This window comes from Temnothorax americanus, unplaced genomic scaffold (assembly GCF_048541705.1).
Source record: "Temnothorax americanus isolate GAGA-0224 unplaced genomic scaffold, ASM4854170v1 Scaffold131, whole genome shotgun sequence".
NCBI lineage: Eukaryota > Metazoa > Arthropoda > Insecta > Hymenoptera > Formicidae > Temnothorax > Temnothorax americanus.
This window is the reverse complement of record NW_027509266.1, coordinates 114,332-139,647: the sequence shown is the minus strand read 5'-3', so window position 1 is coordinate 139,647 and position 25,316 is coordinate 114,332. Positions and strand designations below refer to the sequence as shown.

Here is a 25,316-nt window from a genome sequence, read left to right as displayed (position 1 = left end):
GCTTACAATTAGTATTGAATTTACTCACCGTACTCACCGATATTTCGATTTCCGATATTTACCCGGCATAAAAAAAAATTATTTTTTTTTCGAAATTTTATTACTATTTTATAACTAAATTTGTTTCTTAAAAGATGCAGTCTATAATTATAAATATTTTCTCGTATTTAAAAAACACACTTACCTTGGTGGGATCGAACTCGGGACCTCTGGACCGTGAGCCAACTGCCTTACGTGGTAGACTACTTCTTAATTTGATGTAAGTGTTATATATAGTCTACATGTGTCATAACTAGCACAAATATATAATTTTTCAAAAATCATTTTAAAAAACAAATTCAGTTTAAAAAGAGTAATAAAATTTTGAATTGGATATAAGAATGATATCCGCAATATTATTTCAAAACTTGTACACTTTTATCACGACGAATTAGTACAGATCTTCATATAAAATGTATTTGTGCATTACTTTTATCTCTCTTCCTTAATATTATCAGGAATTACTCATTATAATGTTTCTATACAAATTGTAGTACTGGTCAATGATTAATTTCATATGGAATATTCCGTTCAGTACTTGAGTATTAACATTAAAATACTGGCCAGTGATTTATTACACACGGAATTTTCGGTCCAGTACTTCAGTACTAACATTGAAATACTCATCAATAATTCAACACAAGTATTTATTACACAAGTATTTATCACTTAGTATTAAATGCATTCTTATCAGAAATTTAATACTAAGTATTCAATACTCGTCCTGTATTGAATACTACTTTCACAAATTACTGACTTGTAGTGAAATACTGTGCAATACTTGGATTACAGTGATTCAAGCACTAATAAATACTCAATTTTAGTATTATTAATACACAAAATAAGTATTTATTACTAACCAGCTGGTAATACTTTTTTGTAAGGGTATATATTTAAATGGAAAAAGTTTAAATCAGACTTAGGATCTATTGGACAGTAGGTTATCTATAAATTATATATAAAACGCATACAATGAGGTCACCTTAATATAAATATTTGAAGTATTTTTAAGATCAATCATTGTCTAAAATTTATTCATCCACAGAAATTTATTTACATTTATATTATCTAAAATTATTATATTATTTGTTAAAGACACAAGTTCTCAATCCAGCTTCTTAGATCAGAATATTGAACAAGTTATCTATAAATTATATACAAAACGTATACATTGAGGTCACCTTAATATAAGTATTTAAAGTATTTTTAAAATCAATATTTTTATTGTTTAAAACTTATTTATCCACAGAAATTTATTTACATTTATATTATTTAAAATTATTATATTACTTGTTAAAGACACGATATCTCAATCCAGCTTCTTGGATCAGAATATTCTTAGAACGGCCAGAGTAGCGCTATCTAATGAGTATTTTAATTTTTTTTTTAATATTAGTAACTGATAAAATTTATGCTGGGCTCAAACTATACGTATAACATGCGGGAGAGTGTATATAAGAGATTGTCCCCGAACCATACGTTTAATATATGGATAGTTTGAGGCCTGTCCTCAAAGTATACAAATGTCCCCAAAACATACATGCGCTTGAAATTTTGTCCCCATTAAATACACGCAACATATATATATATATATATATATATATATATATATAACACATATATATAATTTTTTAAGTACTGAAATGTAATGCTTTTGTGCAAATATTGAAAGATATTATGTGCAATTTAGATTATCTTATTGTTAGTAAATAATATGTTTTTAATCACTCTTTTAAAAAAAGAAGGAATTATTAAAATTAGAAATAATGAAGACTTTTTAAAAATGATTATTTAACATACATCTTACGACACATTAGATCTTTAAATTGCGAAAGACATTCAGATAATATTTCTAATGCAAAATGTTTAATGTTATAAGTTACAATAGCTGCAATTGATTGCAGTCTGTCACTATTTAAATGCAGTAATAAAGTTTTGTATTCTAATCCGTTTAACGGATTCATTAAGATTTTATCCGCATGGCAGTTTTGTGTTTTGCTATTCCAACTTGGAATACCGTCTTACATTGCACAAATCAACTTGATAAAACGATTTGCGCAATTTAAAAATGTCAGTTCGCGAAAGCTTATCTATAGTACCTTTACGATCCAAATGTAATTTTCATCCTGATCTTCGCGTGAAATGAAAGTCGTAAAGCATCAAGAGATAGCAGTAGAATGTTCCACTTTCTACAGAAGGGTCAAAGGTCAAGATATGAGACTCCTCAGGAAAGAAAACACAAAACTTGTACAAATATAGAGAATCTTAGAATAAATGTAATCTTCATTATAAATAGTCAATATAAATTCGTTTTGTCATTATTTTTATGCAATTTTTTCTTATAAAAATGAGCAGAAAAATAAAATACACAAGTAAAAAAACAATAATGAATTTATTATCTAAAATGTTTTTCCACATTCTTTACTCTTTTTATGTATAAATTGATTGTATATATAAACTGAAATTCTCCAAATAATGTTCTTCTTGATATTAAGTAAAGATCTACGTTACGATTATGATAAACTATATGTATAAAAAAATCAAGTAACTTTAATAAATCATGATTAGTTAGGAATTTTATAAATTAGAAAACAATTTAAAAAATAAATTGTTAATATAAGATTAAAATATTTAAAAATTAACTTTTTTTTAATTATCTAATCTAATCTTCTAATTTATTAGAGACGTAATATATTTTGTATGAAGATCGCATTTTAATCAATATTATGTAATCAATTTTTATGTTATACTGCTACAATGTATGCTTTTTTCATTTGCGTTACAATATTTTCTAACTAAAACGGTAATTGCGCAAATAAAAAAACATTTACGATATAAATTAAAGTCATGATAAATACACTTTGCGGATCGTAAAGCTATCAGTTCTTTCTATTTTGCTTCATTCAATGAGAGTAAATGAAGGATACAGTGACAGGATATGGTATTGCTCCCTCGCGGAACTCTGGGGCTACGTAGAAGTCGAACTTTTAATTTGTTTAATTACATTTGGCTCCTGAGATTGCTCGTGGACGCAATCCTCTCAGGATTAGCCCCGCTTTCTTGTTTCCAACGAGCGAAAGAACTCACTTTCGCTTAGTGACAGAATTTCTGGAGGCAAACTCAGAGTTGCGGTTGACTAGTTGGAAGACGAGAAGATGGAAAATGATGGTAGAAAGAATTGGATTACGCTTGGATACGCCGACTATGCTCCTATTTAGCCCGCAAAACTTTCGATCCTATCGTGAGATTGTCACTATTGCGCAACTTGTAAATTGAAGATAGTTATGCGAAAGTGACACAGCTATTGACTTCTTGACTCTTTTCAGATTTATTTTAAAATAAAAAAATTCACTAAAAATATTAAAATACAAGATAGTTCAATAATTATTATTTATCAAATGCTTTGATGTCAACGTTTAGTTTATATTTAACACCGCAACAGTATAAAGAGTTTGACAAAATTAGAACATATTTTATTATTTTTCTTATACAATTCTTTATGTAATCTTATTGTTATTTTAAACTCGTGAGATACAGATTTAAATTTACCAAACAATATTACTTTATAATGAATTAAATTACTATAAGGCATTTGGAAAAATTACAAAAATTGAAACTTTTTCTAATTAACCCTCTAATAGCAAGGTGATTTTTCAGGAAATATCTAATTAGTCTACAAAATTGTTAAAAGACGTAAGTAATAACATAAAACTACTTTATCTGTTTATTTAAATAAAAAAAATACAATAAAGTTTATTAAATAATTATACAATTACAGTAAAACAAACTGTAAAATAAACAAAACTGTAGATCGCATTTGACCCCAATCTTAATAAGGTTAATATGTACACGTTACGCTGTGCTTTGCCTCTCATCAGATTTTAAGCTCAATCATGCTATTCGCGGCGAGCAATTCATGCGGGATTCATGACATGGTAAAGGATTCAGTAATGCTGCAGGAGTTCAATAACGAGGCGGTTCGAGAGGTCTCGAAGAAGCAAAGAGTGATTAGGTAATCTCTATGGTCGTCAGTGTTCTGCCGCGCCCATGAAAGCCAATCACGAACACACCCCTTTGTCCAAGCTTACCCATGTCATTTACATTGGCAGCAAATTTATGTCGGACTATCTTCGTTCAACGAGCGCGATGGTGCGACAAAAGTAACACGAATCCTCGATTGTTTATGACTATACGTTAGAAAAAAAGAAACAATAGATATTAGAACTTTTCTTTTTTTGCAGAACTAAAATTAAAAATATTATTTTTTGTTCTTAATATACTTACACATATATAAAAATATAATAGAATATAAATATATATTAGCCTGAAAATATTTTACAAAATAAAGAGGTGCAAGTTATACAAGGGGCGTTCAATAAGTAATGCAACACATTTTTTTTCTTATTCAAGGTTTGTTTTATTGTAGTTTTTAATACACCGTATTTTTCCCCAATTTTTTAGCTACAAAAACTTATTTTTTAGCATAATCTTTATTCAATTCTATGGCTTTACATCACATAGATGTAAGAGTCTGTATATATACCGTTGCGGTATCACTCTGGGTAAGGAATAACAGTTCACTCTACAGCTCAGATTTTGCATCTTTTGACTTTCATCTCTTCGGTCCTCTGAAAGATGCAATCCGCGGGAAGAGATATGGCAATGACAAAAAAGTTATAACCAAAGTAAGAAAGTGGCTGAGAGGCAAACCAGCAGAGGGATACATACACAAAGGCATACAGACTCTCACATCTAGGTAGCGTAAGGCCATAAAATTGAATGGCGACTATATAAAAAAAATTGTTTTTTTTTTTATAATCCAAGAATTTAAGAAAAATATGGTGTATTTAAAATTGCAATATGTGTAAAACAAACCTTGAATGAAAAAAATGTGTTGTATTACTTATTGAACGCCCCTCATATTTATCTTATCGTAGACATCAAGATATAGTATAGCACACCTCTCTCTCTCTCTCTCTCTCTCTCTCTCTCTCTCTCTCTCTCTCTCTCTCCTAGTCAAGTAAATACTTTGAAGAGTAGAGTGATTAATCAATATTCGTCAATCGGCATTGGCCTAAAAATGTCGCGTACATGATGAATTTTTGTGTACTTACTGGAACATCGATCTATCGATTGTATCATTTGTAAGTTTTTGTGTAATATTTGCAGTTTTGATATTTATTTAATTTTTGCGTTATAACACTTCTTTGATTATTATTATCGTTTCTCTATGGAGACGGGTTTTAAATATTTATGAGAAACATAAAAATGAGATTCATCAGTTTTTAATCGTCATGCTGATCTGTTATGCAAAATAGAAGTTTAACTTTCTTGAGAAGCGAGATAAATAATTTATGCGTATTATTATTATGCAAGATGTGATTAAATTACATGATAAATATTCAAAGAAACATTAAACAAAAAGTAAAAAGAATTAAGGATGAAGTATTTAGATGTTTTTCATTGTCATATAAAAGATTGTATATAATACAAATGTAATATAAATAGATAAAATAATGAAATCAAAATGAGTATAAAACACACATTAATATACGTATTATGTGTGTGTCTGATTGAATATAATTAAATTTAATTTTACTAAATGTAATGGTTTCGATATATTGACATTGTCCAATTTTGTTGTAAAAAACATCGTTTAATGCGATAATCTATGCATATTTTTATATTTTTATATCATATTTTGTTTTATATTTTATCTGCATAAATTTGTACAGCCAAATTTTGAGCAAATAAGTATTTAGAATAATGTCAATGAAAATGATGCGACTATAGATAATTGACAAAAATGATTAACATCTATCGTTTTTCTTCATGTGTGAAATAAAATAACGACAGATGATTTTTTTTAGAAAATGGCAGAAGACAGAAAGAATAGAGTACACTTTGAAAGGAAGGGTGCAAAGTGTTACGCATTTACGGTAATCAAGAATAATCGAGGTCACGTGTGTCCTACATAGAAAAGCACGTCGTAATACCATCGTGTACGTGTTTCTTGCAAAAATATCGTCAGGGATTTTCGAAGTATTATACTTATATCGCCCTCAACGACGAAGAGGAAACGCTTTTGTCTTCGAAGTGTCCATAATAAACTCTCAATCGAAGAAAAAAAAAGGTCGGTTCAATAAAACATAGTTAGACACGCATTAGCGCGGATATAAACATTATAAACATAATTCGAGCTCATTACTCTTCAACGCGTATGACCGCATTGTTGAGACAATGATGCAAAAAGATAGCAAATGGTAGCTTTAAATTTGCTTTACTGCTAGATAACTGCATCTCATAAATGTTTTGTTACTGTTAAAAAAAAAATATTCCTTATTGTAAATATTCCTTAAAAATTCCTTATTGTATTATATATATATTGTATATATATATATATATATATATATATATATATATATATAATACAATAAGGAATTTTTATGAATTAAATTTTAGAATTAAAGTAGACAAAGTTTGTTTTATTATTAAATTTCAAACTTTTATTTAGCAGAACTTTAATGCGATACTAACTATATGATATTAAAGATTAAAATGTGTTGCAACAACTTACTGTCATATTTTTTTATTAAAAATATTTATTATAAATTTTTGTTAAACTTTTGTTCTTTAAAATTCAATTTGATGTAGAAATAGAAAACTCTTCTTTATACATCCTACGTATCTAACATACCTAAATTGTTATAAATAAAAATTGTTTTGGTGGTACAATTTTCGGTAATTTTGGAGCACGAAGGCATTCAATCCATTTTAATGCCATGAGGATAGTTTGAAGCTTAGAAAAGAAATAACTGAAGTGCTGCTCGCATTGTTTCGTTAAGGTGCAGACAGCAAAGCTGACCATATATTTTCGCCCGATATAGGAATAAATGCTCTTATTCTTGGATGCTCGTAAAGTTAATTTACTACTTGGCACATTGACGGATAGATAGTCGTAACGAAGTGGTAGTAAACCTCAAGAATAAAACTATAATTCCGGGATGTTTGTGAAAAATCGGTCGAACACTTTATCGGCATTATTTAGCATTTAAGACGTTATAAACTTTCTTTTCATTGCACATTTAACCCAATACGACTTTCTATGGTGTTAGTGTTACATTTTACTAGTTTTAATTATCAACAATTTTATGTGTTTCATGTATTTGATGTGAATTTAAGGTTTATATTTACAGAAATGTCTGAGACCACCCGCCCACCCCTTTTCTTTCAAAAACTAAGCATTTTAGAGAAAAACGTTCCAGACAAAAATTGTATGGTTTTGAGGGGAACATAAGATAGTGTCATTGATTTTGACCTTGGGTGGCATCGTTAAGGACAGGTCAAGGACATTTTCAGTTTCTTAAATGGAACCCTTTATTTTTTATTGCATATTCTTATAGCTTATGTCTAGGGTTTTTAAAAACATTATAATTAAGTATTATTTCATTAAGTACTTTTTGAGTTATAAGGCTTGAAAGTTACAGTATTGTGACATAATACTTTGTTAAGTATTTTTAATTCAAATTCCTTACTTTTTATTTTTGCAAACAATACGAATCAATTAATGTAAAGAAAACACAATTTTCTTAAAGAAAAACTTGTTGTGTAACTGTTTATTGCATATTCATTATTTTCTTAGCTTCTCACGATTCGAGGTGCTTGATTTGCGTGAGTCCCCTTGCCTCTCACGATTTGGGGTGCTTGATTTGCGGGGGGATCGTTTTGCTCACTCAAAACAAGCGTGAAAAGCGGCCTATTTCACGCTCGCGTTAGGAAAAATGCTTTTTCAATAACTATCAATCACGCAATAAAAAATCGTTACTCTTCTTTCATGGTATAAATTTAAGTCTTTGTCGAAAGTAATTTAATATGTACTTGGTGAATAGACATTTTGTAAGAATGAAACTTAATGCATGAATATATGAATGCCTACAGAAATTACACAGCGCGCAATAGTTTATTCCAGGTATTTTAGACAATGTTCTTAAAGTGGTATGTCCATATAACCTATGAAAACAGATCGATGCAGTTTTTTCAGTAAAAGTAATTAAGCAACTGACGAATCTTCATGCTAAATTTGAAATGGATTGACCGTGTAGTTTCCGAGATATTATTGTCTAAAAATATGCTTTTTTCCCTATCTGAAGCATTGCGTTTATGGCGGACGACGCGTGAGAGACCGTAATTTTGAGATAAATTGATGGTAGTAAATTATAGAAAAGACAGATCAGGTTGAAAATTAGAATAAAAACAGAGGAGTGTCTTCCGAATCATATGGTACCAAAGCCAACAATCTCAACCGTATATATAGAATGTTCACAAAATTAGTTAAAAGACATCGATTTCCGCATTTCAAATTCTTTCCCAGCGTTTTGAGAGTAACAACGTGTCGCCCTTCACATGGGTATTTCACTTCGACTGTGTTTCGCCATTCGGCTTGTTTTTTTGTCAATAGTTCTGCGCGTTTTCTTTTGTGGTCAAGCACTTTTTGTTTGATAAAGCGTCCTTTAAAATGCGGTTGTTCGTTCATGATATAAAAGTAAATGTTGCACTTAAATAAAATTAACCTCTAAGTTTATTGCTCCGAACAATACACGTGCAACCATTTGTTTACATGAATGTTGCGACGTTGCCACATCTGAAGCTCTTCTGTACTACGCTAAGAAAATTAGACTATTTTTATTCGCCTTTTTTTATTATTGATTATTTATTTGATTTGTGATATACAATCATTTTGAGAAATTCATTAATAAATTTAGTCGACTATGAAAGTGTATGAAATTAGAAGTTTTAAAATGAGGTTTATTTTGACTCACATAGTCGCGAATAAACCACCTTAACAACGGTACAAGAATTACACTCATTATAAATGGCATTAAAATTGTTCTTCAGCTTTGTAGATTAGTGCGCTATCTATTGTACCACATTACGCTCTTACACAACAAGTTTTTCTTTAAGAAAATTTTGTTTTTTTACATTAATTGATTTATATTGTTTGCAAAAATAAAAAGTAAAGAATTTGAATTATAAATACTTAACAAAATATGTCACAATACTGTAACTTTCAAGCCTTATAACTCAAAAAGTACTTAATGAAAAAATATTTAATTATAGTGTTTTGGAAAGCTCTCGACATAAGCTATAAGGATATGCAATAAAAATAGGGGGTTCCATTTAAGAAACTGAAAGTGTCCTTGACCTGTTCTTAACGATGCCACCCAAGATCAAATCAATGACACCATCTTATGTTCCCTCTAAACCATACAATTTTTGTCTGGAACGTTTTTCTCTAAAATGCTTAGTTTTTGAAAGAAAAGGGGTGGGCGGGTGGTCTCAAACACCCTAAATACATATTAATGTCACTGAATATATTGAACGTAGACAGATACACTTTAGATTTTATTATTAGTCTCATTAGAGACAGATATTGAATATCACATATTTTATTATTTAACACAGCATGATTTAATTTCTTCGTTTACATATAACAGCTATAGTTTTCTTCTCACGTTTAAAGTACCTCCGTTCGCTTTAATTGTGGTCTAATCCTCGTTGCACGCCTCAATTAGTCTCGATTACACCAAATACCTTTCATAAATATATATAACATAAATATAACAGGTTAAACACTGTTGTGAATAAGATTAAAGTTAAAAGTTAAAAATTACGCGGGTTTGTGTTAGAAGTATTTCAGAATATACCTTCTCTGAACAAAGAAGTTTATATAAAAAAAATGTATTTTTTTATATTTAAGTTTTCATTTATACAAGGATGTTAATAAGATGCAATTCTAATTCTTCGAGATCTGGTTTTATTTCTAACTTAAATGTTTTTCTTGTTATAATATTATTATATAAAAGTAAAAAATACGTTTATTTGTAGGAATAAATGTCCAGTAATTAAAATAATGTCTATTTTATGCAGAACGGATTTTCTGTTTTATCTAGATTCTATATAGATGTATATTACTTGAAACAGACTAATTGTATCTTTTATCTGAAATTAAATTACTTTTTTTAAACCAAAATAGAATGATATTTGCATGAATACATCCAAAAGTCATTTGTGCTCTACAGTTTTAAACCAAAAATCTTACATTGGTTCTGAATCAAACAAATCAGCAGTGTTTCAGAAAATTCTAAAATAAACATCCATCATATGATGATGGAAGAATAGAGCGTAAAATAAGAGTCAGAGGACGGAGCGAGCTCAAAGCTCGCCAAGTGTCTGCGTCAAACGCTGTTCAGGGGGCGCCTCGCAACAGTTCGGAAAGCTCGGAAAAGCTCCGAGTGCTGTCGCTACGATGTTATAATGGGTGTCTTACGAACTAAGCGCATCAGGTTTCCAGTAACCAATCCCTGTCACTTGAGGTTACCGCTTCAAGAACATAGTAAAGTCCTTGCACCAACATCGTAATCTCATTGCAGGAAAAATTCAGAGAGCAAAAACGCGGTTGCAGATGAGAGAAAATCGTAAACTGCTTATCTATACGTTTGTCAATAGAACTGTCGATGCACTGTTGGAAAATTTTTGCAGTTTTGTTAAAAAAAATTTTTGTTAAAATTTTTGTGTAAAATAATCAACACATACATGTGTAGATTTAACATATGCCTGTTATGTTAATTGAACTTTACAAATTAAAAATGTAAAATTATTAAAATAATTTAAAAAATATGTTAAAGTAACACAATTTGAACGTATTTATTAAATGTGTTAAAATTTACAGAAAAAGAGTGTTGATTTTATTCTATAACAGAAATGGGAATAAAAATTTACAGAAAAAGAGTTGATTTTATCTTACAATTTTAACTTCAACATAAAAGTTATGTTTATTGTACATATAATTAACCTCAAATTACGATTTTTTTTCTGTCGAAATATTTTAACATACCTAGTATCGGTGTTACTATTTAACACATCCATATTATGTTGAATTAACACAAAAATTTGAGTGGACTGTTTAAAACATGCAATTTATGTTATATTTAACACAAATTTTTCAACAGTGTGATTACCGATCGAACTTCTTCTTCTGCATTTGCATCTCTTTAATTCTTAGGCAATGTGTTAGAAATATATATAGGGGAGACCGGGGCAAACTCGACACGATTTTTTCAAAGGCAATTTTCAACAATTAATTACAATTTTTAAACAAATTTAACGATACACATTTAAAGAGTGTTCCTTCAGGTACAAAATTGCTTAAAAAAGTTTTGCTGTACGTTGCTTAGTTTTGCCCCCAGGGAAAAAAAATGACGCAAAGACAAATTTTCAAATTAAAAAATGCCGGAGCAAACTCGACACTTTGTCTAATCAAATTTGATCTGGAACTTATTTTTTATTGTCTGAAACTAAACATACATTGTTTATCGTGTATTTAGAAAGTACAAACATTCGGAATTAAGTAAAACAATCATTTGAAATAATGAAAACAAAAATTGTTGAACATTTAATTATTTTCATTTAAACTCATGCTTGAAAAACAATTTATGCAAGTAAATTCGCGATTAGACGTACGCATACATTTGTCATGGGCCATATGGCTGCATGACAAGCATCGTTTGTTACTGGGAGCCGATGAAACGGCGTGGTGTCAACTTTGCCCCGAACGTCGTTTTTCACTTTTATCACTCCAAAAACATAAAAATTTTGAAAATATGCAAAACTATTATTTGATTCGTATAGAGCATCGAATTTCCCATCAAAATCACATACCGGTAGATTCGCAAAAGTAAAGCTCGATGAAAGAATAGAAATTTTCAAGAGATCAAAAAAATTACTTTTCACCATCAAAAATGTTTATAATTTATACGCTAAAAATTACATTATAACTCAGAATGTCACCAAATTCTGTTGATAATACTGGCACATAAACACGCATTTGCAGTAGGAAAGGCAAGTTTCTTATACGATAGATTTAAATTGGCAAAAAGCCTAGTGTCAAGTTTGCCCCGGTCTCCCCTACATATATATATAATGTATATAATTTTGTATCATATCGACTATCAAAAATTATGAAATAATCAAGGTTTACACTTTGAACTTTAAATCTTAAAATCGTCTAAATAGTTATATTTATGAAAAAAATATAAAAAACCTTTTTTGTAGATCGTTAAATTTTTTACAAAAATATGTATTGATTATTTTGTAATTTTTGATAGTCGATATGATACAAAATTCATAAGAAGCAAAAACAAGTTTTATAAAATTTATCAAACTTTAACTTTGAATATATTTTAAACGGTTGAATTTATGAAAAAATGATAAGATATCTTTTTTGTAGAGCGGTAAATTAACTACAAAAATCTCTTGTGGATCAATGCTGTATTACTGTTTGTTAGATAGTTATAAAATTTTCTCTATCTTACTAAATAAAAAATAAAAAATCGCGATGAGCCTGTTAATATTAATATTATGGGCTAAAACTTTAATAGGTATCTTATTTTACCTTCCTGCAAGTATATATGCTATTCGTGAAATGAAAAAAAAAGTTGCTTCAAAATGACACACCCTAATATATATATATATATATATATATATATATATATATATATAATATATATTTTAATAATAGATTTGTCGCAATATAATTTATTTTAACTTTTGGCCTTGCAAAAAATTGATGATTTTAATTTAATTCTTTGATTCTCCTGACAATAAATCTTCAACAAAATATTGTAAATTGATAATTATATCTGACGCTCCAAAGGTAATATGCAACTTTTAAATTTAAATAGGGGAGACCGGGGCGGAGTCGTCACTACAATTATCTCGAAATCTATATGTTGTGTAAACTTGCCATTAATATTGTAAACACTACTTATGGTGCATGGTGCCCATTTAACCAACGGAGTTTAGTGAGATTATATGCCATGTTGTGATTTTCATTAAGGCAAACGTGTTTTCGGAGGTCAAAAGTAAAATTTTTTTGCGCGTCAAAAATGTGTAATATCTTAAATATTATTGTGTCTCCAAATCTCAAAGTAAGTGATTCTAAGGAGTAATGCACGCTGAACACGAATCCAGTGAAATTTTTTTATTTTCGTTGATTTCTAATATTTTATGAGCGATTAAACTTAAATTATGTGTCCGGGACAAAGTCGTCACCAAGCCATATCATGGAAGCTTCAGGCAAAAATCAAAGACAAAGAAGCAGCATAGTGGTCGGATTCCGGCGAGGACTTGAATAATATGTGCTGCGTGTGCTCAGAGATGACAGAATAGAGGTGACGAGAAACGTGCGAGCGTAGGGCATATAAAAATAATTAATAAAATGTATCCTATCATTTTTCATGATCGAAATTATAAATTTTTATTTAAAATCAGTCCGAGAATGGAGTGACGACTCCGCCCCGGCAATTTTGACATTTTAATTTTTGCACCTTTGTCGTTTTCACTCTATACCAGTTGAACAAAGCGACGTAGACCAAAAATGTTCTTATAAATTTTGTAATCAAGAGTTTACTCTTTACAACGGTACCTATACTAAAATTATTTGTTTTGTTGTTAAAAATTGGCACCAAAAAAATAGTGACTACTTGCCCCGGTCTTTCCTACAAATAAAGAGATTTTTCTTTGCTTTCTTAATCAACTAATTGTAAAAAATATATAGGGGAGACCGGGGCTAAACCATCAACGGGGTTGAACCGTCAAATCAAATATCTCGGAACCTGTATATTTTGCGAACTCGCTATTAACATTGTAAACGCTGCTTATGGTACCCATGTGACCAACGGAGTTTCAGCAAGTTACCTGCCATGTTATGATTTTTACGAGGGCAAACGTGTTTTCGGAAGGTAAAAGTTACATTTTCTGCGCGTGGAAATTTTGTAAATCTGCAATAATATTTGCTCTCCAAATCTCGAGTTTTTAAACAGCTTTTAAACAGCTATCAAACAACTGAAAACAACTAAAAAACAGCTAAAAACAGCTAAAACATCTATATTATACTACAAAATATGTGGGAAAAGGAAATAAAACATTTATATATACATATATATAGTTTATTTCAAAAAAATCATAATTTTTCTGGTGTCGCGACTACCAGTATATTTTTAATACATTTTGCAACGCGCAATTCTTAACATGTTTTTCGCATCTTACAGTATTAGTAACATGTAGATTATTTAAAGATTTGATATCTTCGTAATCTGCATCCAAAATTTCAATTTTTAGATTTTTTCTCGCTTTATTCTCAAGCAGATCCACCAGCCATTCTCGTTTTTGGCATCCCTTGACGTACACAAGAGTCGACGTCTCGTCGCCCTTTCCAAGTACGGCCGATGTAATTAGATGTTTCGCCATGCTGTACGGCATGTTTCCATCCTCCCATCGTAGTCCATGGTGATTTGCAATCAACCAGGAAGCGCATGACTTGTCGGATTTCATGAGGAGACTCCATGGCATGGGACATGTAAAAATGTAATGTGCCAAAACGGTCCCGTTTCTCAGAACCGCCACCTCTTTCACGACAAATTTCATCCCGACGGTAAATCCTTGCAGATCGATAAACGTCGGTACGATCATGACGAAACGATGGAGCAATCTGTATCTTATCGCGGTACATCAGTGTCTCTTATATTGCAATATCTGCTGATATTGCAATTTACATGATTTTGAGCACTACGTTCGACAACGGACAGTATTCGATTACGCGATCATGCAAGATGAGACAATAAGCGGTAGTATTTGCCGGTACAGTCTCTTTGCAGTCAAATTCTATTCGCAGTGGCGCTCTTGACAGATTCGTTTTGTCGCGAGCAATCAATTACTACAAAAGGTCCTTTTGTCAGGAATGTAACCACGGTGCAAAGCGTATCGAAGCAGTCTTATTTGTAATAAGCTTTACGAAAACGTGCATACATATCGAAAAGGACGGCGTATTGATTTTTGCCAAAATCCAGATTCATGTCATCGTACGGATAAAATTCAGAGTTTATATAAAGTTTCACGTTAAACGTTTCACGTTAAGTTAAAATGGAAATCGGAACATAAAAATGCACTGTCACAATCCGAAGAAGATAATCTTATAGTATATTTTCAAAGTTTACAAACAAGGTTAAGTCCGGCAACGTTGTGGAGTGTGTACTCAATGTTGAAAAACATATTATACACAAGAGAGAACATTGATTTAAGCAAGTATTACAAGTTAATAAATATAATTAAAAATAAAGCCAAAGGTTATAAACCAAAGAAATCTGCTGTGTTCACATGGGATGAAATTATGAAGTTCATGAATGATGCGCCGGATCACCAATATTTAGGATTAAAAGTATGTATTTATTTACATTTTTATTAATTATGTAGCTAATTTGTAATTTTCTATCTTTACTTTTATATTTGAAGGTTATTCTGATCTTTGGTATTTGTGGAGCTACTAGATGTAAAGAGTTTAAAGATCTTGGAGTTGCCGATGTAGAAGATCTAGGTAATAAATACTTTGTTACTATAAGTGATTCGAAAAATGGACTCGCTCGTCAATTTGTAATCGGAGGCCTTTTTTATGAAAGAGTCAAGAAGTACATATCATTGAAGCCTACTGATTTTACTACTGGAAGATTTTTTATTCAATACCATAAGGGTAAATGCCAGCGACAAGTAATCGGAAGAAACACTATTAGTCTTATTCCTAAAAATATTGCTGAATGTTTAGAGTTAAATAATCCGAAACGATATACTGGACACTGCTTCCGACGAACGTCGGCAACACTTTTGTCTAACTCTGGCGCAAACATAACTATGCTCAAACGGTTGGGAGGGTGGAAATCGACTGTGATAGCACAAAGTAATGATTTTATTTAATAAAAAAAAATTATCCAACTCTATAAAATACAAACTTATACTTCAATATTACATTTTTTTAAATAAATATTTATCATAATATTTTTTTTTACAGCATATGTTCAAAATTCCTTAAAGAACAGGCAACAAATTTTTGACAACATAACTCATGCAGCCACATCCAATGCTTCCACATCTAATGCTCAGTCAAACCCTCAACTATCGACGAGTAAGAACAGTGCAGCTAGTGCAATAGGGATTGATAGAAATGAAGCGTCTATTCCATTAGAAATTGGTTATGATGATTTTCATGAAGAGTTTGAAGTTGATAATGACGCTTTAGCAGAGCTAGAGAAATTGATTCCACCAGAAGAATCGATTTCACCAAAAGAACCTACTTTACCAAAAGAACTGATTCTACCAGGACAGTCAAAACAGTCACCAACATTTTTTTATGCCGGGAGCAAGAGAAAAATAGTTGTAAATGCTAATAGTGAATCAATCAAGCCAACGCATTTCATGAACAAACCACCGATCTCTGTTGTTAACTGTCAGAAAGAAAATAAACCACCAATAAAAAGAAATAAATTTGAAACAACTGAAAGGGATAACCAGGCATCAGATTTAACTTCTACTCATTCAGCTAAAATCAAAGATTCAAGTATAAAATATGAAAATTGTGTGTTTCATGGCAATATTGTTAATAATTTTTATTACTCGCAAAATAATGACCAAGCTTCATAAAACTATAATAAAAGTTCGTTTTACAAATTAATAAAAAATAAGTATTCCAGAAAAATAACTACATTTATGTATTTAGATGTATTTGATTTGAAGCCTGCCCCCGACCAGCAGCACTCGCTTCGCTCGTGCAGCAAATGTCGGGGCAGGCATCAATATCATTTAACACACGAATGCAATTTCATTCGTACTTTCGGCCTAGTATTGAGAAAAATAGTATACACTACGTGTGATCGAGTCACGTGCGAGAAATAATACAATGAGTAAGTACCGCTAATTTTTGTATATACTTGTGCAAAAAAAACTTTTATAAATAAAATTGTATTTTTTCAGTTTTAATAAACCCCGCTACACGCCTCGTATTTTGGGAAAGAGATTTGCCTTGACATCGACCGCATATAAATTTTTGGATGTTGGAATCAACGCTGGACCTATTTTTTCTGTGAATATACTTATTGGCGATAACCGAGGCAATCAGATAATTCTGCCTCATGCAATGTAGGTGACATTCATCGAAAAACGTGCAGGTATTCAGAGACTCGTGCAGTCGCCGGCACCATCATCGCTAGGGTTTTGAGATTTGGAACTCGTTAAAATACGTGACGCAAATATTGTAAAATTGACGTCGTGCGACACCAGCTTGTACATGAAACCGTCAACCGTACTCTTCCTGTTCAAACTAGAACATTGCGTCGAGAATGTGTATTTTCAACTGTGCCAAAATGTTCATGGCGTAAGTGAAACATTTAAACAATTTATAACAATTTTACGTCAAAATTGTATCACCGATAAATGTAATGCAGTTAGAATCTTGCGTGAATTTTATGATAAGAATTCAATTATTGATTGTGAACTGTTGGCGTATGCTGCAAATAATATTGTACACGATGCATTACATGAGAAATAAATGTATACTAAATGCATATCACTGTATCTAAAATTATCTTTCCTTTTGTCTACCGTTCTCTTGTCCACCGTCAGCGGTTTAGAATTACAAAGCGGTAACTCTCGATAAAAATGCGCGTGCCGCACTCGTCGCGCGATCATTAAACGTTTAACTTAACGTGAAACGTTTAACGTGAAACTTTATATAAACTCTGAATTTTATCCGTACGATGACATGAATCTGGATTTTGGCAAAAATCAATACGCCGTCCTTTTCGATATGTATGCACGTTTTCGTAAAGCTTATTACGGATAAGACTGCTTCGATACGCTTTGCACCGTGGTTACATTCCTGACAAAAGGACCTTTTGTAGTAATTGATTGCTCGCGACAAAACGAATCTGTCAAGAGCGCCACTGTGGATGTGCGAATAGAATTTGACTGCAAAGAGACTGTACCGGCAAATACTACCGCCTATTGTCTCATCTTGCATGATCGCGTAATCGAATACTGTCCGTTGTCGAACGTAGTGCTCAAAATCATGTAAATTGCAATATCAGCAGATATTGCAATATGAGAGTCACTGATGTACCGCGATAAGATACAGATTGCTCCATCGTTTCGTCATGATCGTACCGACGTTTATCGATCTGCAAGGATTTACCGTCGGGATGAAATTTGTCGTGAAAGAGGTGGCGGTTCTGAAAAACAGGGACCGTTTTGGCACATTACATTTTTACATGTCCCATGCCATGGAGTCTCCTCATGAAATCCGACAAGTCATGCGCTTCCTGGTTGATTGCAAATCACCATGGACTACGATGGGAGGATGGAAACATGCCGTACAGCATGGCGAAACATCTAATTACATCGGCCGTACTTGGAAAGGGCGACGAGACGTCGACTCTTGTGTACGTCAAAGGATGCCAAAAACGAGAATGGCTGTTGGATCTGCTTGAGAATAAAGCGAGAAAAATCTAAAAATTGAGATTTTGGATGCAGATTACGAAGATATCAAATCTTTAAATAATCTAGATGTTACTAATACTGTAAGATGCGAAAAACATGTTAAGAATTGCGCGTTGCAAAATGTATTAAAAATATACTGGTAGTCGCGACACCAGAAAAATTATGATTTTTTGAAATAAACTATATATATGTATATATAAATGTTTTATTTCTTTTTCCCACATATTTTGTAGTATAATATAGATGTTTTAGCTGTTTTTAGCTGTTTTTTAGTTGTTTTTAGTTGTTTGATAGCTGTTTAAAAGCTGTTTTTAGTTGTTTAAAAAAAGTTTGATAGCGGTTCAATAGCAGTTATACCGATCGCAGTTATACAGATAGCTGTTTTAGTTGTTTGATAGCTGTTCAAGAGCTGTTTGATAGCTGTTTTTAGCTGTTTCATAGCTGTTTGATAGCTGTTTCACAGCGGTTCAATAGCTGTTTGATAGCTGTTCAATTGCAGTTATACAGTTTAAACCACTGAAAGTTAATGGTGCGATATCGTTTTTATGAACATACGTGTCTCGCGGCGACTTCATCGCACACGTGCAAAACTGTACATCGTAGATTTTTCGCAAGGCGCATCCGTACGGATGCTGAGATCATTGTGAAATTAGATATGTTAAACAAACGCTGTGACAATAGTGAGATATAGAAGGATGAATTTGAGGGTACGCTCAGTAATAGTGGACTAGAAGTGAGAGTCAGTTAGTGTGCTTGATCGTGCGGTTTATACAACAATTGGTTCGCCATCTTAAGAGCTGTGTATCAAAGCCCACCGATATGAGGGAGTACGCAAAACTTTGCAAACCGATACGTAATTCTAAATTCAAGATTGTGAAATTCAGCGAACCGCAGATGAGAAACTGTAGCAGATTGTATAAGAGGAGAGTCGACGTAGTGCGATATCTATTCCGTCGCAAAATCGGAATAGCCGATCTCCGATCGCATCAAGATTTTCTCGATCTCCAAATAAATTGGTTCATCCTCGTAAAAGAAACGTTCCCTTTTTATCAAGATGGAAATGAAAGGGCCTGAAGAAGTGGAAGTGCTTGGAGAAATGGAAGTAAATGAAGAGAAACATAAACAAGAACATGAACAAGAAATTGATGATGATGCAATTTTGTCAAACGATTCGTGTTACGACAGTGAAAGATTTGAGGATGTTTTGAAAGTAATTTTCCGAATATTAAACCAGGCTGAAGTGAATGCTTTAGATGAATTGAAAAAGATGTGTTGCACATACTTTTATTATACTTCTGTTAATGTAAAATTTTGTGCATCCTGTACTGTGAGATTACGAGGATTATTCTCAATGTTGTACGCTGAGCAAAAACATGACACCCGCGCCTATATACTGATCGATGGTTTATTCTGTGCGTCGTGTGGAGGCCCACTTACATCAAATAATGCCGTGTAATCTCTGTTTAATTTACACTGTTTGTGATTGATAGTGCTACGTGGTAAAGACATGGTGTCCGAAAGCTGTCTGTATTGCATATCAATAAAACTGCAGTTTATGCTTACAGCTTCTTTCATGTGTTGCTTCTTTCTAACTTATCTGTGTTCAAAACTCTAAATATTTTGTATAAAATCATTGTTGTGTTGCAAATCTGAATGGCGCCGCGAGACACCGATAAGCGGCTCTTCTTACGAAGAAAAGTGAAAAGTACCGCGGTGTCACGCTAGTCGCAGGTCATAAATTATAGCCGCCTGCCATAAGCGCTCGCTCGCATTTGAAGTGTGAAATGACATCTGTTTATAAATACTATCGGCCAAACATCGACGCGAGGCGGCATTTGTTTATCGAACATGTCCCGACGCGCTCGCCTGATTCCCCCCCCCTCCCCTTTAGGACTTTCTCTATCTCAAAGCCCTTCCCGCCCCCACCAACTATATGATGGGAAGGCAGATCACCCCCCCGCCCCCCTCTTGGATGACGGAGGCGCTAGAGTCCCCCCCCGGCAGACCCCTCGGCCGCGAGTTTTTCCCCCCCGCCTTCACCCTCCCTGAGATCTCCGACCTAGAACTCTTATTTTTATCACTACTAAAATAACCTCTATTAAGCTGGACCCCCCACCAGCGCAAATCAAGTTCGCACTAGGTCAAAAATTTAGTGCTATTTAAGTGCTAATTAAGTGCCCTAGTCCGAATTTTGGTGCTCGAACCGTTTAGCAAGAAATCGTGTAAAAAATGGGGGGGTCCAGCTTGCCATAAAGCTGGACCACCCCATATCAGAAAATGGTCCTACAGAGAAGATAAGTACACTATAATTTAGTGCTAATTAAGTGCTAACTAAGTGCTCTAAAAAACGATAAAATGTTGACAGATTATAACATTTATTTAAATATACCATTATATATTGAACACAGAACCGTCGCGGTCGACACTAACACTTAAAAAGATTGCTGCATGAATATATTCGTTACTATAATGATCGAAAACATATATTTCCCAAATCTGAGTTCATTGCTAACAGTAAAACAATTACAATAATTAACTTAGACCAGCCGTTGGCGCTGAGCACTAAGTTCCGTCATCTGATCGTCTACGAATTAGTTGCTCGCATGATTATAGTATTAAAATAATTCTCAGACATTGTACTTTAAAAGAATATCACGATTCGAATTTAGTGTTAGCAGCTTAGTGTTGAAATTAATTAATTAATCAATACAGCGCGCGCTCCATGGATAAATTAATTAATTTCAACGCTAAACAGCTAGCACTAATTCAAATCGTGATATTTTCTTAAAGTACAATGTCTCGGGATTATTTTAAGACCATAATCACGCGAGCACCTAATTCTTTGACGATGCAGTAACGAATTGAAGAGTGCTGCGCGCGCGCTCCATAAGTTAATTAATTGATTTCAACCTTTTGCAGCTAGCACTAAATTCAAATCGTGATATTTTCTTAAAGTACAATGTTTCAGGATTATTTTAAGACCATAATCACGCAAGCACCTAATTCTTTGACGATTCTGTAACGAATTATAGAGCGCGGCGCGCGCGCTCCATGGATAAATTAATTAATTTCAACGCTATACAGCTAGCACTAAATTCGAATCGTGACATTTTCTTAAAGTACAATGTTTCAGGATTATTTTAAGACCATAATCACGCGAGCACCTAATTCTTTGACGATTCTATAACGAATTATAGAGCGCAGCGCGCGCGCTCCATGGATAAATTAATTAATTTCAACGCTATACAGCTAGCACTAAATTCGAATCGTAATATTTTCTTAAAGTACAATATTTCGGGATTATTTTAAGACCATAATCACGCGAGCACCTAATTCTTTGACGATTCTGTAAGAAACTTTAGAGCGCTGCGCGCGCGCTCCATGAGTTTATTAATTGATTTCAACCCTTTGCAGCTAGCACTAAATTCGAATTGTAATATTTTCTTAAAGTACAATGTCTCAGGATTATTTTGGAACCAAAAACTCGCGAGCACCTAATTCTTTGACGATGCAGTAACGAATTGAAGAGTGCTGCGCGCGCGCTCCATAGATAAATTAATTAATTTCAACGCTATACAGCTAGCACTAAATTCGAATCGTGATATTTTCTTAAAGTACAATGTTTCGGGATTATTTTAAGACCAAAATCACGCAAGCACTTAATTCTTTGACGATTCTGTAACGAATTATAGAGCGCGGCGCGCGCGCGCTCCATGGATAAATCAATTAATTTCAACGCTATACAGCTAGCACTAAATTTGAATCGTGATATTTTCTTAAAGTACAATGTTTCAGGATTATTTTAAGACCATATTTACGCGAGCACCTAATTCTTTGACGATTCTGTAAGGAACTTTAGAGCGCTGCGCGCGCGCTCCATGAGTTAATTAATTGATTTCAACCCTTTGCAGCTAGCACTAAATTCGAATCGTGATATTTTCTTAAAGTACAATGTCTCAAGATTATTTTGGGACCAAAAACACGCGAGCACCTAATTCTTTGACGATGCAGTAACGAATTGAAGAGTGCTGCGCGCGCGCTCCATGGATAAATTAATTAATTTCAACGCTATACAGCTAGCACTAAATTCGAATCGTGATATTTTCTTAAAGTACAATGTTTCAGGATTATTTTAAGACCATAATTACGCGAGCACCTAATTCTTTGACGATTCTGTAAGGAACTTTAGAGCGCTGCGCGCGCGCTCCATGAGTTAATTAATTGATTTCAACCCTTTGCAGTTAGCACTAAATTCGAATCGTGATATTTTCTTAAAGTACAATGTCTCAAGATTATTTTGGGACCAAAAACACGCGAGCACCTAATTCTTTGACGATGCAGTAACGAATTGAAGAGTGCTGCGCGCGCGCTCCATGAGTTAATTAATTGATTTCAACACTTTGCAGCTAGCACTAAATTTGAATTGTAATATTTTCTTAAAGTAAAATGTCTCAGGATTATTTTGGGACCAAAAACACGCGAGCACCTAATTCTTTGACGATGCAGTAACGAATTGAAGAGTGCTGCGCGCGCGCTCCATGAGTTAATTAATTAATTTCAACGCTATACAGCTAGCACTAAATTTGAATCGTGATATTTTCTTAAAGTACAATGTTTCAGGATTATTTTAAGACCATATTTACGCGAGCACCTAATTCTTTGACGATTCTGTAAGGAACTTTAGAGCGCTGCGCGCGCGCTCCATGAGTTAATTAATTGATTTCAACCCTTTGCAGCTAGCACTAAATTCGAATCGTGATATTTTCTTAAAGTACAATGTCTCAAGATTATTTTGGGACCAAAAACACGCGAGCACCTAATTCTTTGACGATGCAGTAACGAATTGAAGAGTGCTGCGCGCGCGCTCCATGGATAAATTAATTAATTTCAACGCTATACAGCTAGCACTAAATTCGAATCGTGATATTTTCTTAAAGTACAATGTTTCAGGATTATTTTAAGACCATAATTACGCGAGCACCTAATTCTTTGACGATTCTGTAAGGAACTTTAGAGCGCTGCGCGCGCGCTCCATGAGTTAATTAATTGATTTCAACCCTTTGCAGTTAGCACTAAATTCGAATCGTGATATTTTCTTAAAGTACAATGTCTCAAGATTATTTTGGGACCAAAAACACGCGAGCACCTAATTCTTTGACGATGCAGTAACGAATTGAAGAGTGCTGCGCGCGCGCTCCATGAGTTAATTAATTGATTTCAACCTTTTGCAGCTAACACTGAATTCGAATCGTGATATTCTTTTAAAGTACAATGTCTCAAGTTTATTTTAAGACCATAATCATGCGAGCAACTAATTCGTAGACGATCAGATGACGGAACTTAGTGCTCAGCGCCAACGGCTGGTCTAAGTTAATTATTGTAATTGTTTTACTGTTAGCAATGAACTCAGATTTGGGAAATATATGTTTTCGATCATTATAGTAACGAATATATTCATGCAGCAATCTTTTTAAGTGTTAGTGTCGACCGCGACGGTTCTGTGTTCAATATATAATGGTATATTTAAATAAATGTTATAATCTGTCAACATTTTATCGTTTTTTTAGAGCACTTAATTAGCACTTAATTAGCACTAAATTATAGTGTACTTATCTTCTCTGTAGGACCATTTTCTGATATGGGGGGGTCCAGCTTTATGGCAAGCTGGACCCCCCCATTTTTTACGCGATTTCCTGCTAAACGGTTCGAGCACCAAAATTCGGACTAGGGCACTTAATTAGCACCTAAATAGCACTAAATTTTTGACCTAGTGCGAACTTGATTTGCGCTGGTGGGGGTCCAGCTTAATAGAGGTACTAAAATATATATTACAAAAGCGCGAAAAGAACACGCAAGATTTCGAATAAAATTGACCTTTAACTTGTAGCACATGTGTTATATGTAGCAGTTATATTACACGTAAACTATAAACAGAAAGTTAGAATTGTGAAGAAAGTTGGCCCGAAAGTTTTTCAGCCTTGACATATATCTTTATTATTACCATTATTCTTGACAGTTCTCGGCTAGTATAAAAATTACAGTATTAATTAATAATAGAATCAATAACGGAATTTGTTTCAAATTATGCTCATGTGGCTAAGTGATAATATTACGTTACAATCCTATATTACAATTCTATATTATTGTAATGTATTACACAAATCAATAAAACAAATCATGAAAATTGAGATTGTTTACATCGCAAAGTTTGTTATAATAGAAAAGAATAATGCAATTATAACTCAAATTTTGTTCCACATAATGCAATATAACATAATATATATAAAAGATACAGGGGAAAAACGATCAAAATCCACTTTTTTTGTCGAAATTAATCTGATCATTGCTATCGTGTAACATTTTTAAAGAACTTTCATAATTCTTACCTATTTCAATCAAGAATCGTTAAAATTTATTGGAAATAAGGCCAAAAGATGTATCGTGTTAAAGAAAAACGATCATAATTTACGCGCTTGTGGGGAAGAACCATCGGAGTCCAACATAGACATTGATCATTTTTTTCCTGTACCCTTCATATGCACCGATATTTACAAAAGTTTAATTTTAAATGTTTTTCTCCATTTTTATAATTTTGAAATGTATGCTTATTTTAATTTAGCCTGCAAATATATAAAAACGTTGTGTTATATTAATTTTTCTTAAGTGACTAATCGTCGTAAATTATATTATGCAATATAGCTTACATGTGCAAAAAGAGAATAAGACAATTTGAAGTCGCAGCGCTTTTTACGACGTTAAAGAGGTATAGCGGCGTCCTCTTTAGGTGTTGGGATTCTTATGATTGATAGTACTGGCGAAAGAACACTAACTTCTGCGTCTTCACCGGTTGAAAGCAAGAAATGTACGAAGTAATGGTTTTTTTTGGACTTCTTACGGTG

General features: G+C 32.8%; 2 protein-coding genes across 2 annotated transcripts in view; both read left to right on the top strand.

The window, feature by feature from the left end:
• The window catches only part of LOC143894209 (potassium channel subfamily T member 1-like), a gene marked incomplete at its 3' end in the record, with an annotated part of 136,206 nt that overhangs the window by 6,801 nt on the left and 104,089 nt on the right, over positions 1-25,316 (top strand). The gene's annotated exons all lie outside the window — the stretch shown is intronic.
• LOC143894202 (uncharacterized) lies at positions 14,988-17,446 on the top strand. Its single transcript, XM_077400339.1, has 3 exons — positions 14,988-15,313; positions 15,388-15,826; positions 15,938-17,446. The coding sequence occupies exons 1-3, from the start codon at positions 15,134-15,136 to the stop codon at positions 16,564-16,566; spliced, it is 1,248 nt and encodes a 415-aa protein (XP_077256465.1). The 5' UTR covers positions 14,988-15,133; the 3' UTR covers positions 16,567-17,446.